Raw genomic sequence first — 23,110 nt, 5'->3', positions numbered from 1 at the left:
ATGAAAAGCCTTCTGACAAAGGCTTGTGTCAAGAAGATTCTGGCCCTTGTCCAACAGAAAATGTGAAGTGAGTTTGTTTAATGTTTGCAGATGACAATATCATGTATTAGTTAGAATTTCTAAAATTGGGATACAGTGAATTTCTGAATTAACGGTATATTCACTAATAATGGAGTTGTGCTTTTATTGAAGTAAAATCTCTCATTTAAAATCTTGTAATAAATTTGTGTTTGGTGCAGCAGGAAATCATGCCAGAAATATATCATTAAGTCTCCCAACAGAGGGTTTACCTTGGGTGTTTTACTAATCTTCTATGATGGGCATTAGTGTTCATTCGCCAGTCTTAATTTCTTCAAATCAATGTTGGAAATGTTGAACTCTAGTTTTATGCCTTCCAGGTAGTCAGCCCCTTCCCTACTCCCTTCATGTTATTCAGTTGCCTGATTACTATATTGATTCAAAGTAAATTTATTATTAAAGGTCATATATGTCCCAATGTACTACTCTGAGATGCATTTTCTTGCAGGCGTTCACAGTAGAACGGAGAGATAGAAAAAAAAACTACACACACACAAAAACTGACAAACAATCAATGTACAAAGTTTCACTGTCAAGATCCCCAGTTTGAATCTGGTATATTTCCTCACTGGTGTCATGTTAGCTGATTTTGTGAAATAACTTGTTATTATTAGAAATTTAGATAATACAGGGTGTCTTTGTATTTTGCAAGCTAAATCCTTTAGTTTTGCTGACCTGCTGTGTTGTTGTGTGTGTGTGTGTCTTGTCTGTTGGGATGCAAGATTGCCAGTTGAGCCACCTTCCTTTCTAAAGATGACCAAGCAGCGGGCATCTGTTTTTATTTTTGCGAATAGATCTGTCATAGAACGATAGAAACTACAGCACAGAAACAGGCCCTTTGGCCCTTCTTGGCTGTGCCGAACTATTTTCTGCCAAGTCCCACTGACCTGCACACGGACCATATCCCTCCATACACCTCCCATCCATGTATCTGTCCAATTTATTCTTAAATGTTAAAAAAGAACCCGCATTTACCACCTCGTCTGGCAGCTCATTCCATACTCCCACCACTCTCTGTGTGAAGAAGCCCCCCCTAATGTTCCCTTTAAACTTTTCCCCCCTCACCCTTAACCCATGTCCTCTGGTTTTTTTTCTCCCCTTGCCTCAGTGGAAAAAGCCTGCTTGCATTCACTCTATCTATACCCATCATAATTTTATATACCTCTATCAAATCTCCCCTCATTCTTCTACGCTCCAGGGAATAAAGTCCTAACCTATTCAACCTTTCTCTGTAACTGAGTTTCTCAAGTCCCGGCAACATCCTTGTTAACCTTCTCTGCACTCTTTCAACCTTATTTATATCCTTCCTGTAATTTGGTGACCAAAACTGAACACAATACTCCAGATTCGGCCTCACCAATGCCTTATACAACCTCATCATAACATTCCAGCTCTTATACTCAATACTTCGATTAATAAAGGCCAATGTACCAAAAGCTCTCTTTACGACCCTATCTACCTGTGACGCCACTTTTAGGGAATTTTGTATCTGTATTCCCAGATCCCTCTGTTCCACTGCACTCCTCAGTGCCTTACCATTAACCCTGTATGTTCTACCTTGGTTTGTCCTTCCAATGTGCAATACCTCACACTTGTCAGTATTAAACTCCATCTGCCATTTTTCAGCCCATTTTTCCAGCTGGTCCAAGTCCCTCTACAGGCTCTGAAAACCTTCCTCACTGTCTACTACACCTCCAATCTTTGTATCATCAGCAAACTTGCTGATCCAATTTACCACATTATCATCCAGATCATTGATATAGATGACAAATAATAATGGACCCAGCACTGATCCCTGTGGCACACCACTAGTCACAGGCCTCCACTCAGAGAAGCAATTCTCTACCACCACTCTCTGGCTTCTTCCATCGAGCCAATGTCTAATCCAATTTACCACCTCTCCATGTATACCTAGCGACTGAATTTTCCTAACTAACTTCCCATGCGGGACCTTGTCAAAGGCCTTACTGAAGTCCATGTAGACAATATCCACTGCCTTCCCTTCATCCACTTTCCTGGTAACCTCCTCGAAAAACTCCAACAGATTGGTCAAACATGACCTACCACGCACAAAGCCATGTTGACTCTCCCTAATAAGTCCCTGTCTATCCAAATGCTTGTAGATTCTGTCTCTTAGTACTCCCTCCAATAACTTACCTACTACTGACGTTAAACCTCCCGGCCTATAATTTCCCAGATTACTTTTCGATCCTTTTTAAAACAACGGAACAACATGAGCTACTCTCCAATCCTCCGGCACTTCGCCCGTAGACAGCGACATTCTAAATATTTCTGCCAGGGCCCCCGCAATTTCAACACTAGTCTCCTTCAAGGTCCGAGGGAACACTCTGTCAGGTCCCGGGGATTTATCCACTTTAATTTTCCTCAAGACAGCAAGCACCTCCTCCTTTTCAATCTGTACAGTTTCCATGGTCTCACTACTTGATTCCCTCAATTCCATAGATTTCATGCCAGCTTCCTTAGTAAATACAGATGCAAAAAACCTATTTAAGATCTCCCCCATTTCCTTTGGTTCTGCACAAAGCCGACCACTCTGATCTTCAAGAGGACAATTTTATTCCTTACAATCCTTTTGCTCTTAATATACTTGTAAAAGCTCTTTGGATTATCCTTCACTTTGACTGCCAAGGCAACCTCATGTCTTCTTTTTGCCCTCCTGATTTCTTTCTTAAGTATTTTCTTGCACTTCTTATACTCCTCAAGCACCTGATTTACCCCGTTTCCTATACATTTCATACAACTCCCTCTTCTTCTTTATCAGAGTTGCAATATCCCTTGAGAACCAAGGTTCCTTATTCCTATTCAATTTGCTTTTAATCCTGACAGGAACATACAAACTCTGCACTCTCAAAATTTCCCCTTTGAAGGCTTCCCACCTACCAATCACATCTTTGCCAGAGAACAACCTGTCCCAATCCACGCTTTTTAGATCCTTTCTCATTTCTTCAAATTTGGCCTTCTTCCAGTTCAGAACCTCAACCCTAGGACCAGATCTACCTTGTCTATGATCAAATTGAAACTAATGGTGTTATGATCACTGGAACCAAAGTGCTCCCCTACACAGACTTCTGTCACTTGTCCTAACTCGTTTCCTAACAGGAGATCCAATATTGCATCCCCTCTAGTTGGTCCCTCTATATATTGATTTAGAAAACTTTCCTGAACACATTTTACAAACTCTAAACCATCTAGACCCCTAACAGTATGGGAGTCCCAGTCAATGTACGGAAAATTAAAATCCCCTACCACCACAACTTTATGTTTCCTGCAGTTGCCTGCTATCTCTCTGCAGATTTGCTCTTCCAAGTCTCGTTGACTATTGGGTGGTCTGTAATACAATCCCACTAATGTGGCCATACCTTTCCTGTTTCTCAGCTCCACCCATAAGGACTCAGTAGACAAGCCCTCTAATCTGTCCTGCCTGAGCACTGCTGTAATATTTTCCCTAACAAGCAATGCTACTCCCCCACCTTTCATTCCTCTGCCTCGATCACATCTGAAACATCGGAACCCTGGAATATTAAGCTGCCAGTCCTGCCCCTCCTGTAGCCAAGTTTCACTAATTGCTATAACGTCATAATTCCACGTGTCAATCCACCCCCTCAACTCATCCGCCTTCCCCGCAATACTCCTAGCATTGAAATATATACACCTCAGAAGACTTTTACCACCACTCTGTCATAAGAACATAGGTAGGAATAGACCTGCTCTACCATTCAGCAAAATCATGACTGATGAAATTCTCACCTCAACATTTGTTTGCTCTCCCCACAATTCCTGGACTTGCTTGTTAATCACCACCTTGAATATATTCAATGTCTCTGCCCCCACAGCTCTTTTTGAGGTAAAGAATTCCAAAGATCCATGACCCTCAAATTTCTCCTAACAGTCTTAAATGTGCAACTTTTTACTCTGAGACTATGCCTTTTGGTTCTAGATGCCACTGTTAGGACAAATATCTTTGCAGAATTCCCTTCCCTTTCAATGCCCTGAATTTTTCAATTGGATCATCACTTATTATTTTAAACTTCAATAAATCTAGACTGTTTCTGCTTATGCTTTGCTCGTATATAATCAATGTAGTGAATCTATGCCACTAATACAATTGCTTCCAATGCAATTACATCCTTGAATATGGAGACTGAAATTGTATGCCATACTCCCACTTGTGATGTCATCATTACTCTAAAGTTGCATCAAATTTCCTTTTTGTTTGCTGTATGTCTTTTTCAATGAAAGTCAGTGTTCCATTAGCTTTGCTCATTAATTCTGTACACGCATGCTAATCTTTTGTTTTATGAACTAGGATTACCATTTACCTTTAACACATTTTGTGTGCTCATGCCACTTGCTTTTGCATTCTTCCTTTCAAAACTCAATTACCTCAGATTTTAAGTTTTTTTAAAGTATGAATTCCAGTATTTTTCCATCTAGCATATTAGACTAACTGACCATCTCCAATGCGATCCCACCACCAAGCACATCTCCCCCACCTCCACTGCTTTCTGCAGGGATCGTTCTCTACGTGATTCCCTTGTCCATTCGTCCCTCCCCACTGATCTCCCTCCTGGCACTTATCCTTGCAAACGGAACAAGTGCTACACCTGCCCCTACACCTCTTCCTTCACTACCGTTCAGAGCCCTAAACACTCCTAGGTGAGGTGACACTTCACCTGTCAGTCTGTTGGGGTCATATACTGTGTCTGGTGCTCCTGGTGTGGTCTCCTGTATATCGGTGAGTCCCGATGTAGATTGGGAGACCACTGCGCCAAGCACCTACGCTCCGTCCACCAGAAGAAACGGAATATCCCATTGGCCACCCATTTTTCATTCCAGTTCCCACTCCTATTCCGATATGTCAATCCATGGCCGCCTCTACTGTTGCGATGAGGCCAGGTTGGAGGAACAACATTTTGTATTCTGTCTGGGTAGCTTCCAACCTGATGGCATGAACATCAATTTCTTGAACTTCTGGTAGTGGCCCCCTTCCCCCACCGCCCCCACCATTTCCCATCCCCTCCCTTTATCTCCTTGCCTGCCCATCGCAAGGTGGTCTTCCCCCTTCTTTCATGGCCTTCTGTTCTCTCCTATCAGACATCCTTTCTACAGCCCCGTATCTCTTTCACCAATCAACTTCCCATTTCATTACTTCACCCTTTCCCTTCCCATTAAGAAAGTCTTTGACTACAAGTACCTCGGGTTCAGAGAAGGACATAAAGATATGGAAGGCGCTGGCGTGGAGGGCTATGAATGACATGAAGGAAATCTGGAAGTAGAACCTGACCAGAGGGCTTAAAAAGAGGATTTTCATAGCAGTTATTGAGTCATATGGATGCGAGACGTGGACACTCACCAAGAAAGTCTCCAGATGGTTGCTATACACGAATGCTCTGGATGGCTCTTGACGTGGGTTGGCAACAGCACATAATGAACGTAGAGCTCTATAACAACCTACCGATGCTCACCACTAAAATCAAGGCGAGAAGACTGCAACTAGCAGGGCACTGTCTATGCCACCCCGAGCTACCTATCAGCCTAGTCATCATATGGGAGCCCAAGCACGGGAGGATGAACCCTGGGTGCCCTCCCAAGACTATGGTCAATACGCTCCTAGAAGACAGCGGTGCGGCTAATGTAGATGAACTGAACACACTGATGAGGGAGAAGTGGAGAGCCGGTCATCGAGCCTGACGCCGGCTCCCTAGGCCTGAGTCGATGTAGTAGTAGTCTCCTTCCTGGTTTTACTTATCACCTTGTGTTTCTCTCTCCCCTCCCCCACCTTTTATATCTGCTCCTCAACTTTTTTCTCAAGTCCTGCTGAAGGGTTTCAGCCCGAAAATGTCGACTGTACTTTTTTTTTTCCCCCATAGATGCTGCTTGGCCTATGGTTTCCTGCTTTGTCTTTCCTTCTCTGAATAGTGGCATTACATTTGGTGTTTTATGATCTTCTGAGACCTCTCCAGAATCTTAGATCTGTGGTAGGCTTGGTCCCAAATTACCTCTGCTAAGATCTGAAATATATAAGAGGATAAACTTGTTAGGTAAACTTGGGAGCTCCTATCACCCAAGAACATCTTTTAAGAAAACTGAAGATACATCTTCAACCTTTCCTCCACCTGATTATGATTTAAAACGTGTTTCTGGTTGAGTAGGACGCAGCACATATCGTGCTTTCTCTCTTTCCTCTTCTATGACTGTAATGAACGCTTACTCTGGCATGTAATTTTTAGGTCATGGATTTGCCACAGTTATTATTTCACTTCAACATACCAGTTTGGATTATCACTAAACTGATTGATTTTAAAACCTTTAAACTGATCCCAATATATTGCGACAAATTAGTTCCAGCATGTTGATCCTGTTGTTCTGTTCATTGTCTTCATTAAAAGCCATTTATTGAAGAAAGTCTTTGACTACAAGTCATTGATACAAACATTGTATCATTTCTTAATGCATGTATGCATTTCTAAATGACAATAAAAGAGGACTGAGTGTTCTCATAACCTAATATTTCGAGTTTCCAAAAGTTTTCCTTATTTTTTTAGGGTAAAAATAAAATTCTTACATTTGGTACAATTCTATTATTGTCACTATTGCTTAAACTGATTAATATACCAACTATTTAGATGTTAAATGCTCAAGGTCTGTAATAGTTTTGTGTAGTCTAGTTGATGTGGCTAATATTAAGTGGTTAATATTTGATTTAGATGGTAGACCACAGGGGAAAATTATCCTAAAGTTTCCATTTCATTTGTAATGAGCAACTGCCAGAAAAACAAAATGCACAAGTTGCGGCTACAGAATCAGGCCCAGCTCTGATGGTCTAAAGTAATTTTTTAGTTTAAATCTGGCAATTATTGGCAAGGTTTGCATTTCAAGATATTCCATCTGCATGAGATACTGGCATGCTGCTGCTTTTAAGTGCCATTTACTATTTGTGATCAAATCCACCAGGGATGAAAGTTTTGAGTAGAAGAGATGCAACTGAATTTTGGACATACATTAATAAGTCATATATAGTTCGACACGTTGTATAGATTATAAAGAATACTAAACTTGCATCATGGTGCTGGATCAGGGCGCTGTCTTATAGAAACATAGAAACATAGAAAATAGGTGCAGGAGTAGGCCATTCGGCCCTTCGAGCCTGCACCGCCATTTATTATGATCATGGCTGATCATCCAACTCAGAACCCAGCCTTCCCTCCATACCCCCTGACCCCTGTAGCCACAAGGCCATATCTAACTTCCTTTTAAACATAGCTAATGAACTGGCCTCAACAGTTTGCTGTGGCAGAGAATTCCACAGATTCACCACTCTCTGTGTGAAGAAGTTTTTCCTAACCTCGGTCCTAAAAGGCTTCCCCTCTATCCTCAAACTGTGACCCCTCGTTCTAGACCTCCCCAACATCGGGAACAATCTTCCCGCATCTAGCCTGTCCAATCCCTTTAGGATCTTATACGTTTCAATCAGATCGCCCCTCAATCTTCTAAATTCCAACGAGTACAAGCCCAGTTCATCCAGTCTTTCTTCATATGAAAGACCTGCCATCCAAGGAATCAATCTGGTGAACCTTCTTTGTACTCCCTCTATGGCAAAGATGTCTTTCCTCAGATTAGGGGACCAAAACTGCACACAATACTCCAGGTGTGGTCTCACCAAGGCCTTGTACAACTGCAGTAGTACCTCCCTGCTCCTGTACTCGAATCCTCTCGCTATAAATGCCAGCATACCGTTCGCCTTTTTCACCGCCTGCTGTACCTGCATGCCCACTTTCAATGACTGGTGTATAATGACACCCAGGTCTCGTTGCACCTCCCCTTTTCCTAATCGGCCACCATTCAGATAATAATCTGTTTTCCTATTTTTGCCACCAAAGTGGATAACTTCACATTTATCCACATTAAATTGCATCTGCCATGAGTTTGCCCACTCACCCAACCTATCCAAGTCACCCTGCATCCTCTTAGCATCCTCCTCACTGCTAACACTGCCACCCAGCTTTGTGTCATCCGCAAACTTGGAGATGCTGCATTTAATTCCCTCATCCAAGTCATTAATATATATTGTAAACAACTGGGGTCCCAGCACTGAGCCTTGCGGTACCCCACTAGTCACCGCCTGCCATTCTGAAAAGGTCCCGTTTATTCCCACTCTTTGCTTCCTGTCTGCTAACCAATTCTCCACCCACACCAATACCTTACCCCCAATACCGTGTGCTTTAAGTTTGCACACTAATCTCCTATGTGGGACCTTGTCAAAAGCCTTTTGAAAATCCAAATATACCACATCCACTGGTTCTCCCCTATCCACTCTACTAGTTACATCCTCAAAAAATTCTATGAGATTCGTCAGACATGATTTTCCTTTCACAAATCCATGCTGACTTTGTCCGATCATTTCACCGCTTTCCAAATGTGCTGTTATCACATCCTTGATAACTGACTCCAGCAGTTTCCCCACCACCGACGTTAGGCTAACCGGCCTATAATTCCCCGGTTTCTCTCTCCCTCCTTTTTTAAAAAGTGGGGTTACATTAGCCACCCTCCAATCCTCAGGAACTAGTCCAGAATCTAACGAGTTTTGAAAAATTATCACTAATGCATCCACTATTTCTTGGGCCACTTCCTTAAGCACTCTGGGATGCAGACCATCTGGCCCCGGGGATTTATCTGCCTTCAATCCCTTCAATTTACCTAACACCACTTCCCTACTAACATGTATTTCGCTCAGTTCCTCCATCTCACTGGACCCTCTGTCCCTTACTATTTCTGGAAGATTATTTATGTCCTCCTTAGTGAAGACAGAACCAAAGTAATTATTCAATTGGTCTGCCATGTCCTTGCTCCCCATAATCAATTCACCTGTTTCTGTTTGCAGGGGACCTACATTTGTCTTTAGCAGTCTTTTCCTTTTTACATATCTATAAAAGCTTTTACAGTCTGTTTTTATGTTCTCTGCCAGTTTTCTCTCAATCTTTTTTCCCCTTCCTAATTAAGCCCTTTGTCCTCCTCTGCTGAACTCTGAATTTCTCCCAGTCCTCAGGTGAGCCACTTTCTCTGGCTAATTTGTATGCTACTTCTTTGGAATTGATACTATTCCTAATTTCTCTTGTCAGCCACGGGTGCACTACCTTCCTTGATTTATTCTTTTGCCAAACTGGGATGAACAATTGTTGTAGTTCATCCATGCAACCTTTAAATGCCTGCCATTGCATATCCACCGTCAATCCTTGAAGTGTCATTTGCCAGTCTATCTTAGCTAATTCACGTCTCATACCTTCAAAGTTACCCCTCTTTAAGTTCAGAACCTTTGTTTCTGAATTAACTACGTCACTCTCCATGTTAATGAAGAGTTCCACCATATTATGGTCACTCTTACCCAAGGGGCCTCTCACAACAAGATCGCTAATTAACCCTTCCTCATTGCTCAAAACCCAGTCCAGAATAGCCTTTTATTTAGAAACATAGAAAACCTACAGCACAATACAGGCCCTTCGGCCCACAAAGTTGTGCCGAACATGTCCCTACCTTAGGAATTACTAGGCTTACCTATAGCCCTCTAATTTTCTAAGCTCCATGTACCTCTACCACCGTTGCCAGCAGCCCATTCCACGCACTCACCACTCTCTTGAGTAAAAAGTTACCCCTGACATCTCCTCTGTTCCTACTCCCCGGCACCTTAAACCTATGTCCTTTTGTGGCAACCATTTCAGCCCTGGGAAAAAGCCCCTGACTATCCACACGATCAATGCCTCTCATCATCTTATACATCTCTATCAGGTCACCTCTCATGCTTCATCACTCCAAGAAGAAAAGGCCGAGTTCACTCAACCTATTCTCATAAGGCATGCTTCCCAATCCAGGCAATATCCTTGTAAATCTCCTCTGCACCCTTTCTATGGTTTCCACATCCTTCCTGTAGTGAGACAACCAGAACTGAGCACTGTACTTCAAGTGGGGTCTGCCAGGGTCCTATATAGCTGCAACATTACCTCTCAATTCAATTCAAATTCAATTCCACGACTGATGAAGGCCAATATACCATACACCTTCTTAACCACAGAGTCAACCTGCGCAGCTGTTTTGGGTGCCCTATGGACTCGGACCCCAAGATCCCTCAGATCCTCCACACTGCCAGGAGTCTTCCTATTAATACTATATTCTGCCATCATATTTGACCGACCAAAATGAACCACTTCACACTTATCTGGGTTGAACTCCATCTGCCACTTCTCATCCCAGTTTTGCATCCTATCAATGTCCCGCTGTAACCTCTGACAGCCCTCCACACTATCCACAACGCCTCCAACCTTTGTGTCATCAGCAAACTTACTAACCCATCCCTCCACTTCCTCATCCAAGTCATTTATAAAAATCACGAAGAGTAAGGGTCCCAGAATAGATCCCTGAGGCACACCACTGGTCACCGACCTCCATACAGAATATGGCCCGTCTACAACCACTCTTTGCCTTCTGTGGGCAAGCCAGTTCTGGGTCCACAAAGCAATGTCCCCTTGGATCCCATGCCTCCTTACTTTCTCAATAAGCCTTGCATGGGGTACCTTATCAAATGCCTTGCTGAAATCCATATACACTACATCTACTGCTCTACCTTCATCAATGTATTTTGTCACATCCTCAAAAAATTCAGTGAGGCTCTTAAGGCATGACCTGCCCTTGACAAAGCCACGCTGACTATTCCTAATCATATTATACCTCTCCAAATGTTCATAAATCTTGCCTCTCAGGATCTTCTCCATTAACTTACCAACCACTGAGGTAAGACTCACTGGTCTATAATTTCCTGGGCTATCTCTACTACCTTTCTTGAATAAAGGAAAAACATCCGCAACCCTCCAATCCTCCGGAACCTTTCCCGTCCCCATTGATGATGCAAAGATCATCACCAGAGGCTCAGCAATCTCCTCCCTCACCTCCCACAGTAGCCTGGGGTACATCTCATCTGGTCTCGGAGACTTATCCAACTTGATGCTTTCCAAAAGCTCCAGCACATCCTCTTTCTTAATATCTACATGCTCAAGCTTTTCAGTCTGCTGCAAGTCATCACTACAATCACCAAGATCCTTTTCCATAGTGAATTCTGAAGTAAGGTATTCATTAAGTACCTCTGCTATTTCCTCCGGTTCCATACACACTTCCCCACTGTCACACTTGATAGGTCCTATTGTTTCACGTCTTATCCTTTTGCTTTTCACATACTTGTAGAATGCCTTGGGATTTTCCTTAATCCTGCCCGCCAAGGCCTTCTCATGGCCCCTTCTGGCTCTCCTAATTTCCTTCTTAAGCTCCTTCCTATTTGCCTTATAATCTTCTAGATCTCTAAAATTACCTAGCTCTCTGAACCTTTTGTAAGCTTTTCTTATTGACTAGATTTATTACAGCCTTTGTACACCGCAGTTCCTGTACCCTACCATAACTTCCCTGTCTCATTGGAATATGCCTATGCAGAACTCCCTACAAATATCCCCCGAACATTTACTACATTTCTTCTGTACTTTTCCCTGAGAACATGTGTTTCCAACTTAAGCTTCCAATTTACTGCCTGATTGCCTCATAATTCCTCTTACTCCAATTAAGCACTTTTCTAACTTGTCTGTTCCTATCTCTCTCCAATGTTATTGTAAAGGAGATAGAATTATGATCACTAACTCCAAAATACTCTCCAGCTGAGAGATCTGACACCTGACCAGGTTCATTTCCCAATACCAAATCAAGTACAGCCTCTCCTCTTGTAGGCTTATCTACATATTATGTTAAGAAACCTTCCTGAATACACCTAACAAACTCACCCCATCTAAACCCCTTGCTCTAGGGAGATGCCAATCAATATTTGGGAAATTAAAATCTCCCATCACGACAACTCTATTATTACACTTTTTGAGGGTGGTTTATCAAGCATTTGGTACTGTGTAGTTTCGGTGTCATTTCTGAAGCAAAATAATGTTGAATTTTCGTTCGTAGGATATAAGAATTTCCTAGACTTTATTGCTGTCGATGACTCATTACCTTTATTTGTATACACGCAGTCTAATTTAATTTCTTTGTGGTTTTGGGAAGTGTTTTCCACTATTTGACACAGTGACCACTGTAAGCAACAATTATACTCATCCCCGTATATGGGTTTTCATTCTTGGTAGAAAGTCACAGATTTGGAAAGTAAAAATAGTCTAGCAAGTTGCTGCGGTGCATTTTCTTGATTGACCCCCTATAGCCACAATATGCAAATAATTGTTTACTAATAGAATGCTTTCTTCAGGATTGTGTTGAATGTGGGTGGTAAATCTATGCTCAAACAGCCAAATAAAAACCACTCTTCATCACTATTTTGACTTGGAGGAAACTTTTGGAGTTGAGCAAGCCAGCTGTGGGGGAAAATCTAAGCTTATTTTAATGGCAAATCCAGTTAAATTTATGGTCAATAATGACTCCCTTTTTATTGAAAGGTAGGGTGTGATGATTATGCCATTTGGGTCCATGGAGTTGCTTAACAACACCCTATTGACTTTGTTCCAACATTAGTGTGATGCAGATGTCACCTGGAAATTCAGCTCAAACTGTTGTCCAGTTTGCTGCAAGTGGGCACATTCTATGAAGAGAATGGAATTGAATAATACGTAATCATTGGTGACCATGCCCACATTTGATAAAGGGAGGTGTGATCAAACAGTGAAAGATTGTTGGACTCTAAGTGATACCACGATGAAACAAGCCCTTCAGCCTAACTGGTTCATGTTGACCAAGATATCCCAACCAAGCTAGTCTCATTTGCCAGTGTTCGGCTCATAACCTTTTCTGGCAGGTGAGGACAAGAAGAACTTCATCTCTGTTAAGACAGCGGAAAGATATGGTGAGGGTGGATCCAGCCAGTGGAAATTTTCATTAGATGGTTGTTAAATTCAGAATACTTTAGTGTCTCAAAGTCTAATGCTGCCTATGGCAGGGTCAGTTTCCATAAGGAGTTTGGTTCCCAAGACTATGTTGGAACCAAAAATATAATGTTCTGGAGATGAGCGCTCTTGGGTCATCAGATTGATGCATTACTTGCACTATTGATGATTGCATGTTTTACTTAACTGAGAGTAACACAATGTTACAGTAATTAACTGAATTGGGTTTGCTCATTTTTTGTGGACAGAACAAACCATATCACTTTCATTTGTGGAATGACATTTAGTATTGTAGCTGGAAGGTAGGACCAAGTTTTGCAGTTTAAGTCTACAACAAAATGTTATCAGGGACCAGTGTCTTTGTTGGATCATGCATCTTCTTGGAATGAATTGGGTGGGTTTCTGTTAAAAACTGGAAATCTTGGACCACTCAAAATGAACCATTCAGATGGTCCTTCCACCTCTAAGGAGCAAGATTTACTAGTCTGTTTAATTGCCCACTAATATGACTCGACTGAAGAACTTTAAGATTGTCCATTGGTTAATGGATTATTTTAATATGACTGGTATGCTGCCTCTTTCACATGCATGTAATCCTGCATTCTAGCTCATTGGGCTGGTACCTCTTTTTAAGAACGCTGTTGGGCCTGGCTTACTGTTCTATGCTTCCCATTGATCCAGGCTAGAGTTCTGGCTTAAGGTTAAAAGTCAGGAACATTGTGGGCCATGAGGTTACAATTAATGGCTGCTTGTGGTTCTTTGGCTACTGGCATGCAATGACTCAGTGTCTGGCTTTGAACTGGGTGGATTTATTCTGAATCTATACCATTTAGCTAACAATACTACATAACAAATGAAGTTATGTGAATTTGGATCTTTTTTCTTGAACAATATGATCAATACTCTTACAGATTAATAGGCCTGCAACAATTACATTAGCAAAGACTACTTCAAGCAAATATTTTTCCATGGTTCTTTTTCTCTTGCCAAGCAGCATATCGTTCAGAACTGGTTCAATACTGAGGGTTAGGGAGTGATTCTGTGGCAGTTGAAGCAACCAGAACTCATTAGTCTGTGGCCCATGTTTCCCACTTTTGGGGAAACTGCAAGTATTCATGAGGATCTTGAAGACTGAGGAACAGGTTGTGGACCTCCAGAAGGGGAAGTTGAGGGAACACAGCAGTCCTCATTGAGGCATCAGAAGTGGACAGGGTGAGCAGTCTCAAGTTCTTGGGTGTCAACATTTCTGAGGACCCAATATATTGCTGCAGTTACAAAGAAGCATTACAGCACTATATTTCAGTAGGAGTTTGAGCTTGTAACTTTCTGTGGATGTACTGTGGAAAACATTCTAACTGGTTGCAACATTGTCTGGTATGGAGGAGTCTGCACAGAATAGGAAAATGTTGCAGCAAGTTGTAATCTCTGCCAGTTCCATCATGGGCACTAGCCGCCTCCGCATTGAGGATGCCTTCTTAAGGAAATACCTCAAAAAAGCATCATTAAGGACCCCCATCACCCAGGACATGCCCTCTTCTCATTGCTACTGTCAAGGAGGAGATACAGGAGCCAAAAGATGCACACTTAATGTTTCAGGAACAGCTTCCCTTACGCCATCAGATTTCTGAATGGACAATTAACCCATGGACACTACATCAGTACTTTTTTTCCTTTTTGCACTAATTTAAATTTCTGTTTATATACACTTATTGTAATTTATAGTTTTATTATGTATTACAATGCACTGCTGCCACAAAACAACAAATTTCATGACATGTACCAGAGATGTTAAATCTAATTCTGAGATCAGAATTTGGTGTAGCTGTGAATGCCTATATCTGATGCGGAAATCAATATCAGATGTATTTTTTTCTTTGCATTGTTCTTTCAGGTTTATCATTTTAATGGCATGTACTTGCCCTTTTTTTCAAGTTATGGGCCCTAACACCTGTACCTTCAATCTCTATGACAGCCGAATCTTGATGTAATTTAATGAATAGTTAATTGTTTTTGATTTCTGAATTAAAGTATATTACCACTTTAAATTTGGAAAGCTGTGACAAAGTTTCTGGTCTTGCCTCAGTTTGCAGGGTATTTTTCTCCTTGGTTACCTTTACTGCTGATCTGTTTTTCTGGGGGGGGGGGGGGGGAAGGCAGGTTTCTTCTATTTCATTCTGATGACTAATGTAATGTTCAAATTCATGTAAAAATTTATATAAATATATATGTACATCCTTCTGATTAATATCTGTTAAGAGCTGATGATGGTTTGCAGATAAATCCCATAAATTACTTCTGAAAAATATCTTACTACATTACACTAGGCTGTTGCTAATGTTGAGGTTAGAGGTTTGAAATATTTAAAAATACTGAAGCTTACAGTGGTGGTGATCTGTTTTATGTTCAATTTTCTTATTAATGCCCTCCATCTCACAATGGCATCCTGCAGATTACATGCTATTTCACATTCTTTTAGGTAAGAAAGAATAATCTTTGAATATTGAAATACGAAGTAAATGTGTTTGCATTGTAAAACAATACAGTGATAGATATGCATGACTGGATATTTTTTAACATGGGGTATTTGCTGAGCATCAAATGAACAATTGTCAAATGTAAAACTAAGGTGTATCAAGAACGTAATTCCTTCCTATTAATCCATGTAAGTGATACATGGAATACTAAATAGTTTAAACTAACTTTCTGCTGTTTTCTTAATGCTGACCGGTTAGCATTCACTCCCTACGACACTCAATTAGCATGCCTGCTATGAGGTACTGTATTTTCAGTTGTTGTAAAATAACATTGTTTAGTCAATGCATGTGAATTTGTCTTGCATGTTTTAGATAGCAGACGTTGAGTGTTCTCGGTTTTGTTTGTAAAGTTGAACATTCATTGCTCGATATGAAATCTTCAGTCTTTGTTGAGGAAATAAGGAATATAGATGGCATGGTTTTAAAGGGAACGAGTTTTTATACTAATAGTTAAATGATACCTTTGCACACAACTCCAGCTGTCTTGTACAACTGAATAAGGAGAAGAAGAGAACTAAGCCCAACCTTTGGGTATCTTTAACAGTTTATGTTGCTGCGTTGTTAAACATAAGCAATGTAACCCATTTTCCAGGATGGAATAGTATATGATGTGGCAAATCCAAGGGAAGAACTTTTACAAAGTGTGCTTTCCATTAATACTTTAAGTGTAATACTGGTTCAAAATAGTTTCTCAATGTAAGTGATGCTAGGACATTTTGTGCATGCAACTGCATTGATCATGTCTTTGTATTATGGTTTTCTATACCTATAATGCAAAAAGCTCATTTATATAATTTCATTACCCTTCTGCAAGTGTTGTATGATCTGAGAAGTTTTGAAATGATTGTGGGAAAAATGTGAATACCTGAGTATCATTTTGTTAAAGTTTAAAAATGCTTTAGCTGAACCATGGTGAGAAATTGGTAACTTAGTTTATATGGTCATGTACTAAAGTACAGTGGAAAAACTGCATGCTATCCAGACATGCATTTCATTACATCACCACAATAACAATACAGAACAAAGTAGCAGTTACACAAGGTACAGTGCTGCCAGACAGGATGCAGCGCCCCATAATGAAGTTGACTGTGAGGCCAAGAGTTCATCTTATTGTATGAGGGGAAAGTCTTACAACAGTAGTTTTATAAGAGTGGAATGGAAGTTATCCTTAAGCTTGCTGGTACATGCTTGCAGACTTTTGTATCCTCTGCCTAATGAGAAAGGGGAGAAGAGGGAATGTTTGGGGTGAGGGGGCCTGGGGAGGATTAACCAAGACAGTAAAAAGTAGTTGTTTCTCCAGTTCAGTTTGTTTAAATGCATTCTTTCTTCTCCCTTGCAGAAATTCACCGACCTTCAAATCCTTTGAAGATAGAGTCGAAAACTTAAAGGTAAGTGAAAAGTTGCAATACAGTACATTAACTTTATAAAGAAATAGATTGTTGAAGGAAGCTACTATTAAACTAATGATTTAAGAGATTAGAATTTGGAAGTGCCTGTCTTGCATTTTCCCCTTCTAAACTAGAGAATGAATACATAAACACGAAGAGTTTGAACATCGCTTTCTAAAGCTTGTATGTTCCTATTATTGATAAAAGGGAGGTGTTTCATTGACATTGTTTTTAGTGGTATGGTAGCAATATTGCCTGAATATGTAAAGTACTGCAGTACCTGTTCTGATTTATTTTTTTTTAACCAATCTGAAGGGACATGATCCGTGTTTTTTTTAAAAAGTATTTGGTAGTCCTGCTTTACACGCAAGTCAATCATTTCACAATCAAAGTGGTTCTACAGCATTATTACTTGATTGGAAATGTAAAGTTTCATTAACTGGAAGTTGTAACTTGGTGTTTATAGTAGCAAGAAACTATGATGATTCCTTGTGGAGGTGTGGGGAAAATTACTTATGGAATTCATTTTTCAGGAAGTCATATTTCTGCTGCATTACATACCTGCATTCTCTGTTCTTAAAATTAGCTGGAAGATCAGTCAATTGACTTTTCAGCTTGTTTCAAGGAATTTTAGCAGTATCATTTTGTATTGTACTTAAATATTTTGGATGAACATGTTAATTTGACTTTTTTTGTTTAGTCTAAGGTTGCAGGCAACAAGGAAGGTGGTGGTGACTTTGGGAATATTCTAAACTCTGCAGCAAATGCAAGTGCCACAGAGCCCATCACAGAAGAGGCGTCTGATGTTCAAGAACCTCGTTAATGCAGCTTTAAGTCCAACTCTCCTTTTTTACTAGTTGCAAATAATGACATTCTTCCATCCAGTTGTGCCCTTGTCTCATAATATTGCATTTTGTATTTAATGGTTCACAAGGTCTGTGTGGCCCAAGGTTACTACACTTTAAAATTGCCCCAGTTGCAAAAATTCTTTTGTTTTAGATGGAATACTTTTTGATAGAAATATTCTTAAGACTTGAATGGTGATTCATTCCAAAGCCATGTCTCACTTAATACCACAAGGAAACCATCTTGATGTATGGAATATTAAATTGCAATTGTTTTTCTGGGTGGGGGACTATTTTGAAATCTTCAGTACGAATTGATAACCAAACCCATATTATGGCTCAGCTTAAACATGATGGTGTGTGTTTTAATATTAACTGTCTATTAAAGACATTTGGAAGATCTTTCTTGCTTCTGGAAGGTCTTATTTGTTCCATTTCAATATTGTAAAACATTTGTAGGAAAATACCAAAAATTAGAAGTCAATTGTGTCACTCTTCGGACATGGAATTCTGCAAATCTTCTGGCTATTTTTAAAATCCTGTGCAGCTGGTTTCATGTTTAATACATGGCAAAGTATTTTCTTGTAGAAGGAAGGTGTTTAGTAAATGTACGTTTCTCAGTTTAGTGCATGTTGACAGTTGAGATTCAGTTTTGGGTCTGAATGTTAAAGACCAAATGAATGAATGGCATTGATTTAAAGATGTCATGTTACTGCATATTTGAAAATACTTGAGGTTAAAAGTTCAGTGTTATAAATTGTAAAATGGTAATTTTTTTGTTCAAGCTAGGTAAAATACTGTACAGTCACAAATATCTTGGTGTGCTCTGTAACGAAGCAACACTTAATAAAGATTAGTAAAAGTGTTTAATGTGAAATTTTCTTTCTAGCATTGGTTAAGATTTTACACTTATTTATTTTGATACAATACAAAACATCATATAAAATTGTACATTTTAGACATGGACTCCCATTTCATTCAAAATAGCCACATATTCTAATCTTAATGGTTGACAAAGGCTACGTCAATTAGTGGGCTGTTGTGCAATGGAGCTAGAACTAAGAGGCAAGAGTTGGCCAATTGGCCCCTTGAATGTGCTTCACCTCATCTGAGCCTCTTGTTTCAATGTTCTGTCTGTTTCCCTATAACCCTCTGAGAATGAACATATGCTTCACATTAGTCATCCAGGTTCAAGCAACTATGTAATGCTTCAATTTCCATAACTCTGCAGTAAAGATTCTAAATATTTGTGACCCTCAAGAAATTTGTCCATATCTGCATCAAACAGGGAAACTGCTTGGAACTTGCCCCTTTATTTTGGATTTCTCCTATGAAGGTGTTATGAGTAATAAACACAGTAATCCTTCAAGGCAGTTTAGTATATTCCTTGTCTAAATGAGGTGCTCAGGTGTGTCTTGCTACCTCTATATCTTTGTAGCTGGTTCTGGGGAAGCTTGGTAACTAACCCCTTGTTTTTAAAATAAATATATATAGACTTAATTTGACAATGATAAAGAAGGTTCTAAGTAATGGGGAAATGTCAATAGACTGAGGTAAGCATAAGTACAGTTGCAAGGAAAAGTTTGTGAACCTTTTGCAATTGCCTGTTTTCAAAAGTGCATTTATTGTCAGAGAAATGTTATACAATATTGAGGGGTGATTGATAAGTTCATGGCCCAAGGTATAAGGAGTCAATTTCAGAAAACCTAGTGCATTTATTTTCCTACATTTACACACTTAGTCCAGTGGTTGTGGAGCATACAGATCCCTTCTTTGTGGAAGTCGGTGTCTTGGACCTTTAGAAAGTGGTCCACAGCAGGGGTGCTTAATAAGTTCGTAGCCTAAGGTAGAAGGAGATGAGTTATTAACTTAAAACTTTCTGTATTTTCACTCAGAGTTGAACTGCACGTGCATGTAACAAGAGCTGTATTACTCATCTCCTTCTACCCAAGGCCACGAACTTATCAATCACCCCTGCTGTGGACCACCTGGAGGTCCAAGACGCTCTCATTACATGCACGTGCAGTTCAAGTCTTTGAGTGATAATGCAGAAAGTTTATAGTTAATAGCTCATCGTTCTACCTTAGGCCACGAACTTATCAATCACCCCTGCTGTAGACCACTTCTACAAAGAAGGGATCTGTATGCTCCACGACCACTGGACTAAGTGTGTACATGTAGGAGGGGATTATGTTGAAAAATAAATGTGCTAGGTTTTCTAAAATTGACTCCTCCTACCTTAGGCCACAAACTTATCAATCAGCCCACATACATCCTGAAATGTTTTTTCTTTGCAACTATCCAGAAAACAGAGGAGTGCCCCCAAAGAATGAACAACAGTTAAATGTTAGAACCCCAAAGTACCCTCCTCCCACCAGCTTCCCTCTCTCCTGCGTGTAAGCGGCAGCAAGCAACAATCCCCCTTCGTCTCTCCCCCGCCACCAGGGGAAAAAAAGCATCGGCACCCGCCACTGAGCACTCAAGCGTGAGCAAGGCAACAGCAAAAGTACAGGCTTGCAGTACTCCAAAGACTACATTGTTCACCCAGTATTTGAAGGCGAGCGGAGCTCTCAGGCTGAGTCTTTGGTGTGCCGAACAACAGCCAGTTGTGAAACCCTGAAAGCAAACTGTAGTCAGTGTGTAACTCCAGGTCAGGGTCTTCAAAAGAACCCTGAAAGGGAAAAAGAGATATGAAAGATGGAAATAGAGCTGTTTCCAAAGATGCAAGCAAAGGAGTTGCCGTTAGCAGCATTAACCCTCCTAAGCTGCTCCTTCTGAATTAATTACTCAAAATGTGGTCTGATCTTCTAAGTCACAATAATAGACAAATGCAATCTGCCTAAACTTATAATGCACAAACAATTGTACTACTTCTTGTCAATACTGAGTACACCATTTTAACAATCACAGTCTAGGTTCAAAAAGAGTGTATGAACCTCTGGGGGTAATGCCTTCTACAAAAGCTATTTGGAGTCAGATGTTCCAATCAATGAGATGAGATTGGAGGGGTGGGTTATAAAGGTGCCCGGCCCAAAATTTAAAAAAAAAACATGTTCCTGACAGCCGGCTCTTCTCAAGAAAGGTCTGTTTATGTGCACCATCCATCGATCAAAACAACTTTCAGAGGACCTTAGAAGAAATGTAGAGATGCATGAAGCTGGAAAAGGCTACAAAAGCACTTCTAAATACCTGAATGCTCTTCAGTCCACAGTAAGAGAAATTGTCTGCAAATGGAGGAAATTCAATACTGTTATTACTCTACTTAGGAGTGAGTGTCCTGCAAAGATCAATGTTCTATGGGCAGCTGAGAAAAAAGTTAAACTTTTTGGCAGAAATGTGCACTGCTATGTTTGGAGGGAAAAAGACACTGCACACCAGTACCAAAAGCATGGTGGAAGGGGCATCATGGTTTGGGACCTCAGGGCTTGGACAGCTTGCAATTGTTGAGGGAACAATGAATTCAAAATTGTATCGACACATCTTGCAGGAGAATGTCAGGGTAGTAGTCTGTCACCTGAAGCTTAGTAGAAGTTGGAAGATGCAACAAGACAATGATCTGAAAAATATGATTTGGAATGGCCAAGTCAGAGTCCAGACTTTAATCCAATTGAGATGCTGTGACATGACCTGAAGAGGGCTATTCATGCAAGGTATCCCAGAAATATTGATTAACTGAAACAGTTTTGTATGGAGGAATAGTCTAAAATACCTCTTTGCCATTGTGCATCTGATCAGCAGCTACAGGAAATGTTTGGTGGAGGTTCTACCAGTTATTAAATACAGGTACAAGGGTTCATATACCTTTTCTAGTCTGGACTGTGAATGATTAAACAATGTCTTCAGTTATGATATGAAGAGTACAATTGTTTGTGAGTTATTAGTTTAGGTAGATTGTGTTTGTTTATTATTATGACTTAGATGATGATCAGACCACATTTTATGAGTAATTCAGAAAACCAGCTAATTGCCAAGGGTTCATTTTTTTTCTTGCAATTGTAACTAATGAATTTCAATCTCAATGAATGTGGTATATTGGATTTGGAGAGAATAAATATGATAAGTGAATACATTTATGGTAGGATACAAAAAAAAGAAATCTTAAGGCTGATTTATACTCGTGCGTCAACTCGACGCCGTAAGTACGGCGCCGCCAGGAACTCTACGCCATAGCCTAACACGCACCTCTCCCAAAATATACCTATGCTTCGTACCAATGTAGACTGCAACAGCTGTGATTAGTCCGCCTGGTAGCATCGTATTTCCTCCTACACTGCAATAGCTTCCCATTGGCCAATTGAAGGGCAGGGAAGGAACTCTGACTGCAATGCTTCCCATAAAGCTTTACAGACCTCCGAAATTATGGAGGACACATTTCGCTTTTACGAAAAAAGACGCTTGCTTTAAACTTTACCCCGAGAAAGACTACCATGACCATGAAGCCTTGCGCGGGCAAGTGTGACGTGCCCGAATTGCAGAGCGATGCAGACACACCAATGCACAAGTATAAATGCTCACAACGCGCGTAGGCCACAGTGTCGAGTTGACGCACAAGTACAAATCAGCCTTTAGAGTGCATACAGGCAAATCCCAGAAGGTCGTAGGACAGCTAATTAAAGGTACTTGTCCACACTGGAGCATGAACTCGGGTCATATTAAGTATGTATAAAACAATGTTCAGGCCACAGTGAAAGTACAGTGTGCAATGCCAGTCAACATAAGAGTGGAAGGATGTGATAACTCCAGAGAAGGTATAGAGAAGATTTATCCCTCCTTGTCCCTTGTGAACACAGGAGGTGCAACACTTGTTCTTGTACCACCTTACCTAGCACCATCCAGGGATCACTAGCCTTTTCAGGGGAGGCAAGTATTCACATGCAGTTTATCCAACCTCACCTGTATTTTATGCTCCTGATACAGCCTCCTCCACTTCATTGAGATCAAGTGCTGAATAGGGGACCAATTTGCAGATCATCAGCACTCTGACTGAAATAGCTATCCTGAGCATGCCACCTCAATTCTCCTTCCCACACCAACCTGTACATCACTTACCACTGCCAGGGCAAGGCCCAGTATAACTAGAGGAACACCACCTCCTATTCTACCCGGATAGTCAGAAACTCGATCCCAATAAATGAGGTATATTGGATATTCAACGAACACTGAATTTTCCATTTAACCCAAGTAACCCCTCAATGTTTTTACCTATATAATCCTCATTCCTTAATTTCACCCCCCCCCCATCCAACTTTCCATCCGATCCTCTTCCTTCCTGCTTTATTTTTCCATTCACTGGCTATTTTCCACCTCCCTCCAATCTGGTTCTAGTTGCATCT

The 23,110-nt window shown here is 40.6% G+C and overlaps 1 protein-coding gene across 4 annotated transcripts in view; it reads left to right on the top strand.

The window, feature by feature from the left end:
- The window catches only part of tpd52 (tumor protein D52), a 213,670-nt gene that overhangs the window by 64,804 nt on the left and 125,756 nt on the right, over positions 1 to 23,110 (top strand). The window contains exons 5-8 of one of the 4 annotated variants that reach the window (XM_063065533.1): positions 15,460 to 15,486; positions 15,743 to 15,784; positions 16,884 to 16,932; positions 17,633 to 18,641. In XM_063065533.1, coding sequence (XP_062921603.1) covers positions 15,460 to 15,486; positions 15,743 to 15,784; positions 16,884 to 16,932; positions 17,633 to 17,755 — 241 coding nt within the window. In that variant the 3' untranslated portion in view covers positions 17,756 to 18,641. Of the gene's footprint in view, positions 1 to 15,459; positions 15,487 to 15,742; positions 15,785 to 16,883; positions 16,933 to 17,632; positions 18,642 to 23,110 lie in introns of those variants that run through there. The other 3 variants (XR_010020118.1, XM_063065544.1, XM_063065563.1) reach the window with 3 other exon arrangements.

Source organism: Mobula hypostoma, chromosome 1, assembly GCF_963921235.1.
Source record: "Mobula hypostoma chromosome 1, sMobHyp1.1, whole genome shotgun sequence".
Taxonomy (NCBI): domain Eukaryota; kingdom Metazoa; phylum Chordata; class Chondrichthyes; order Myliobatiformes; family Myliobatidae; genus Mobula; species Mobula hypostoma.
This window is presented reverse-complemented; position numbering and strand designations above follow the sequence as displayed.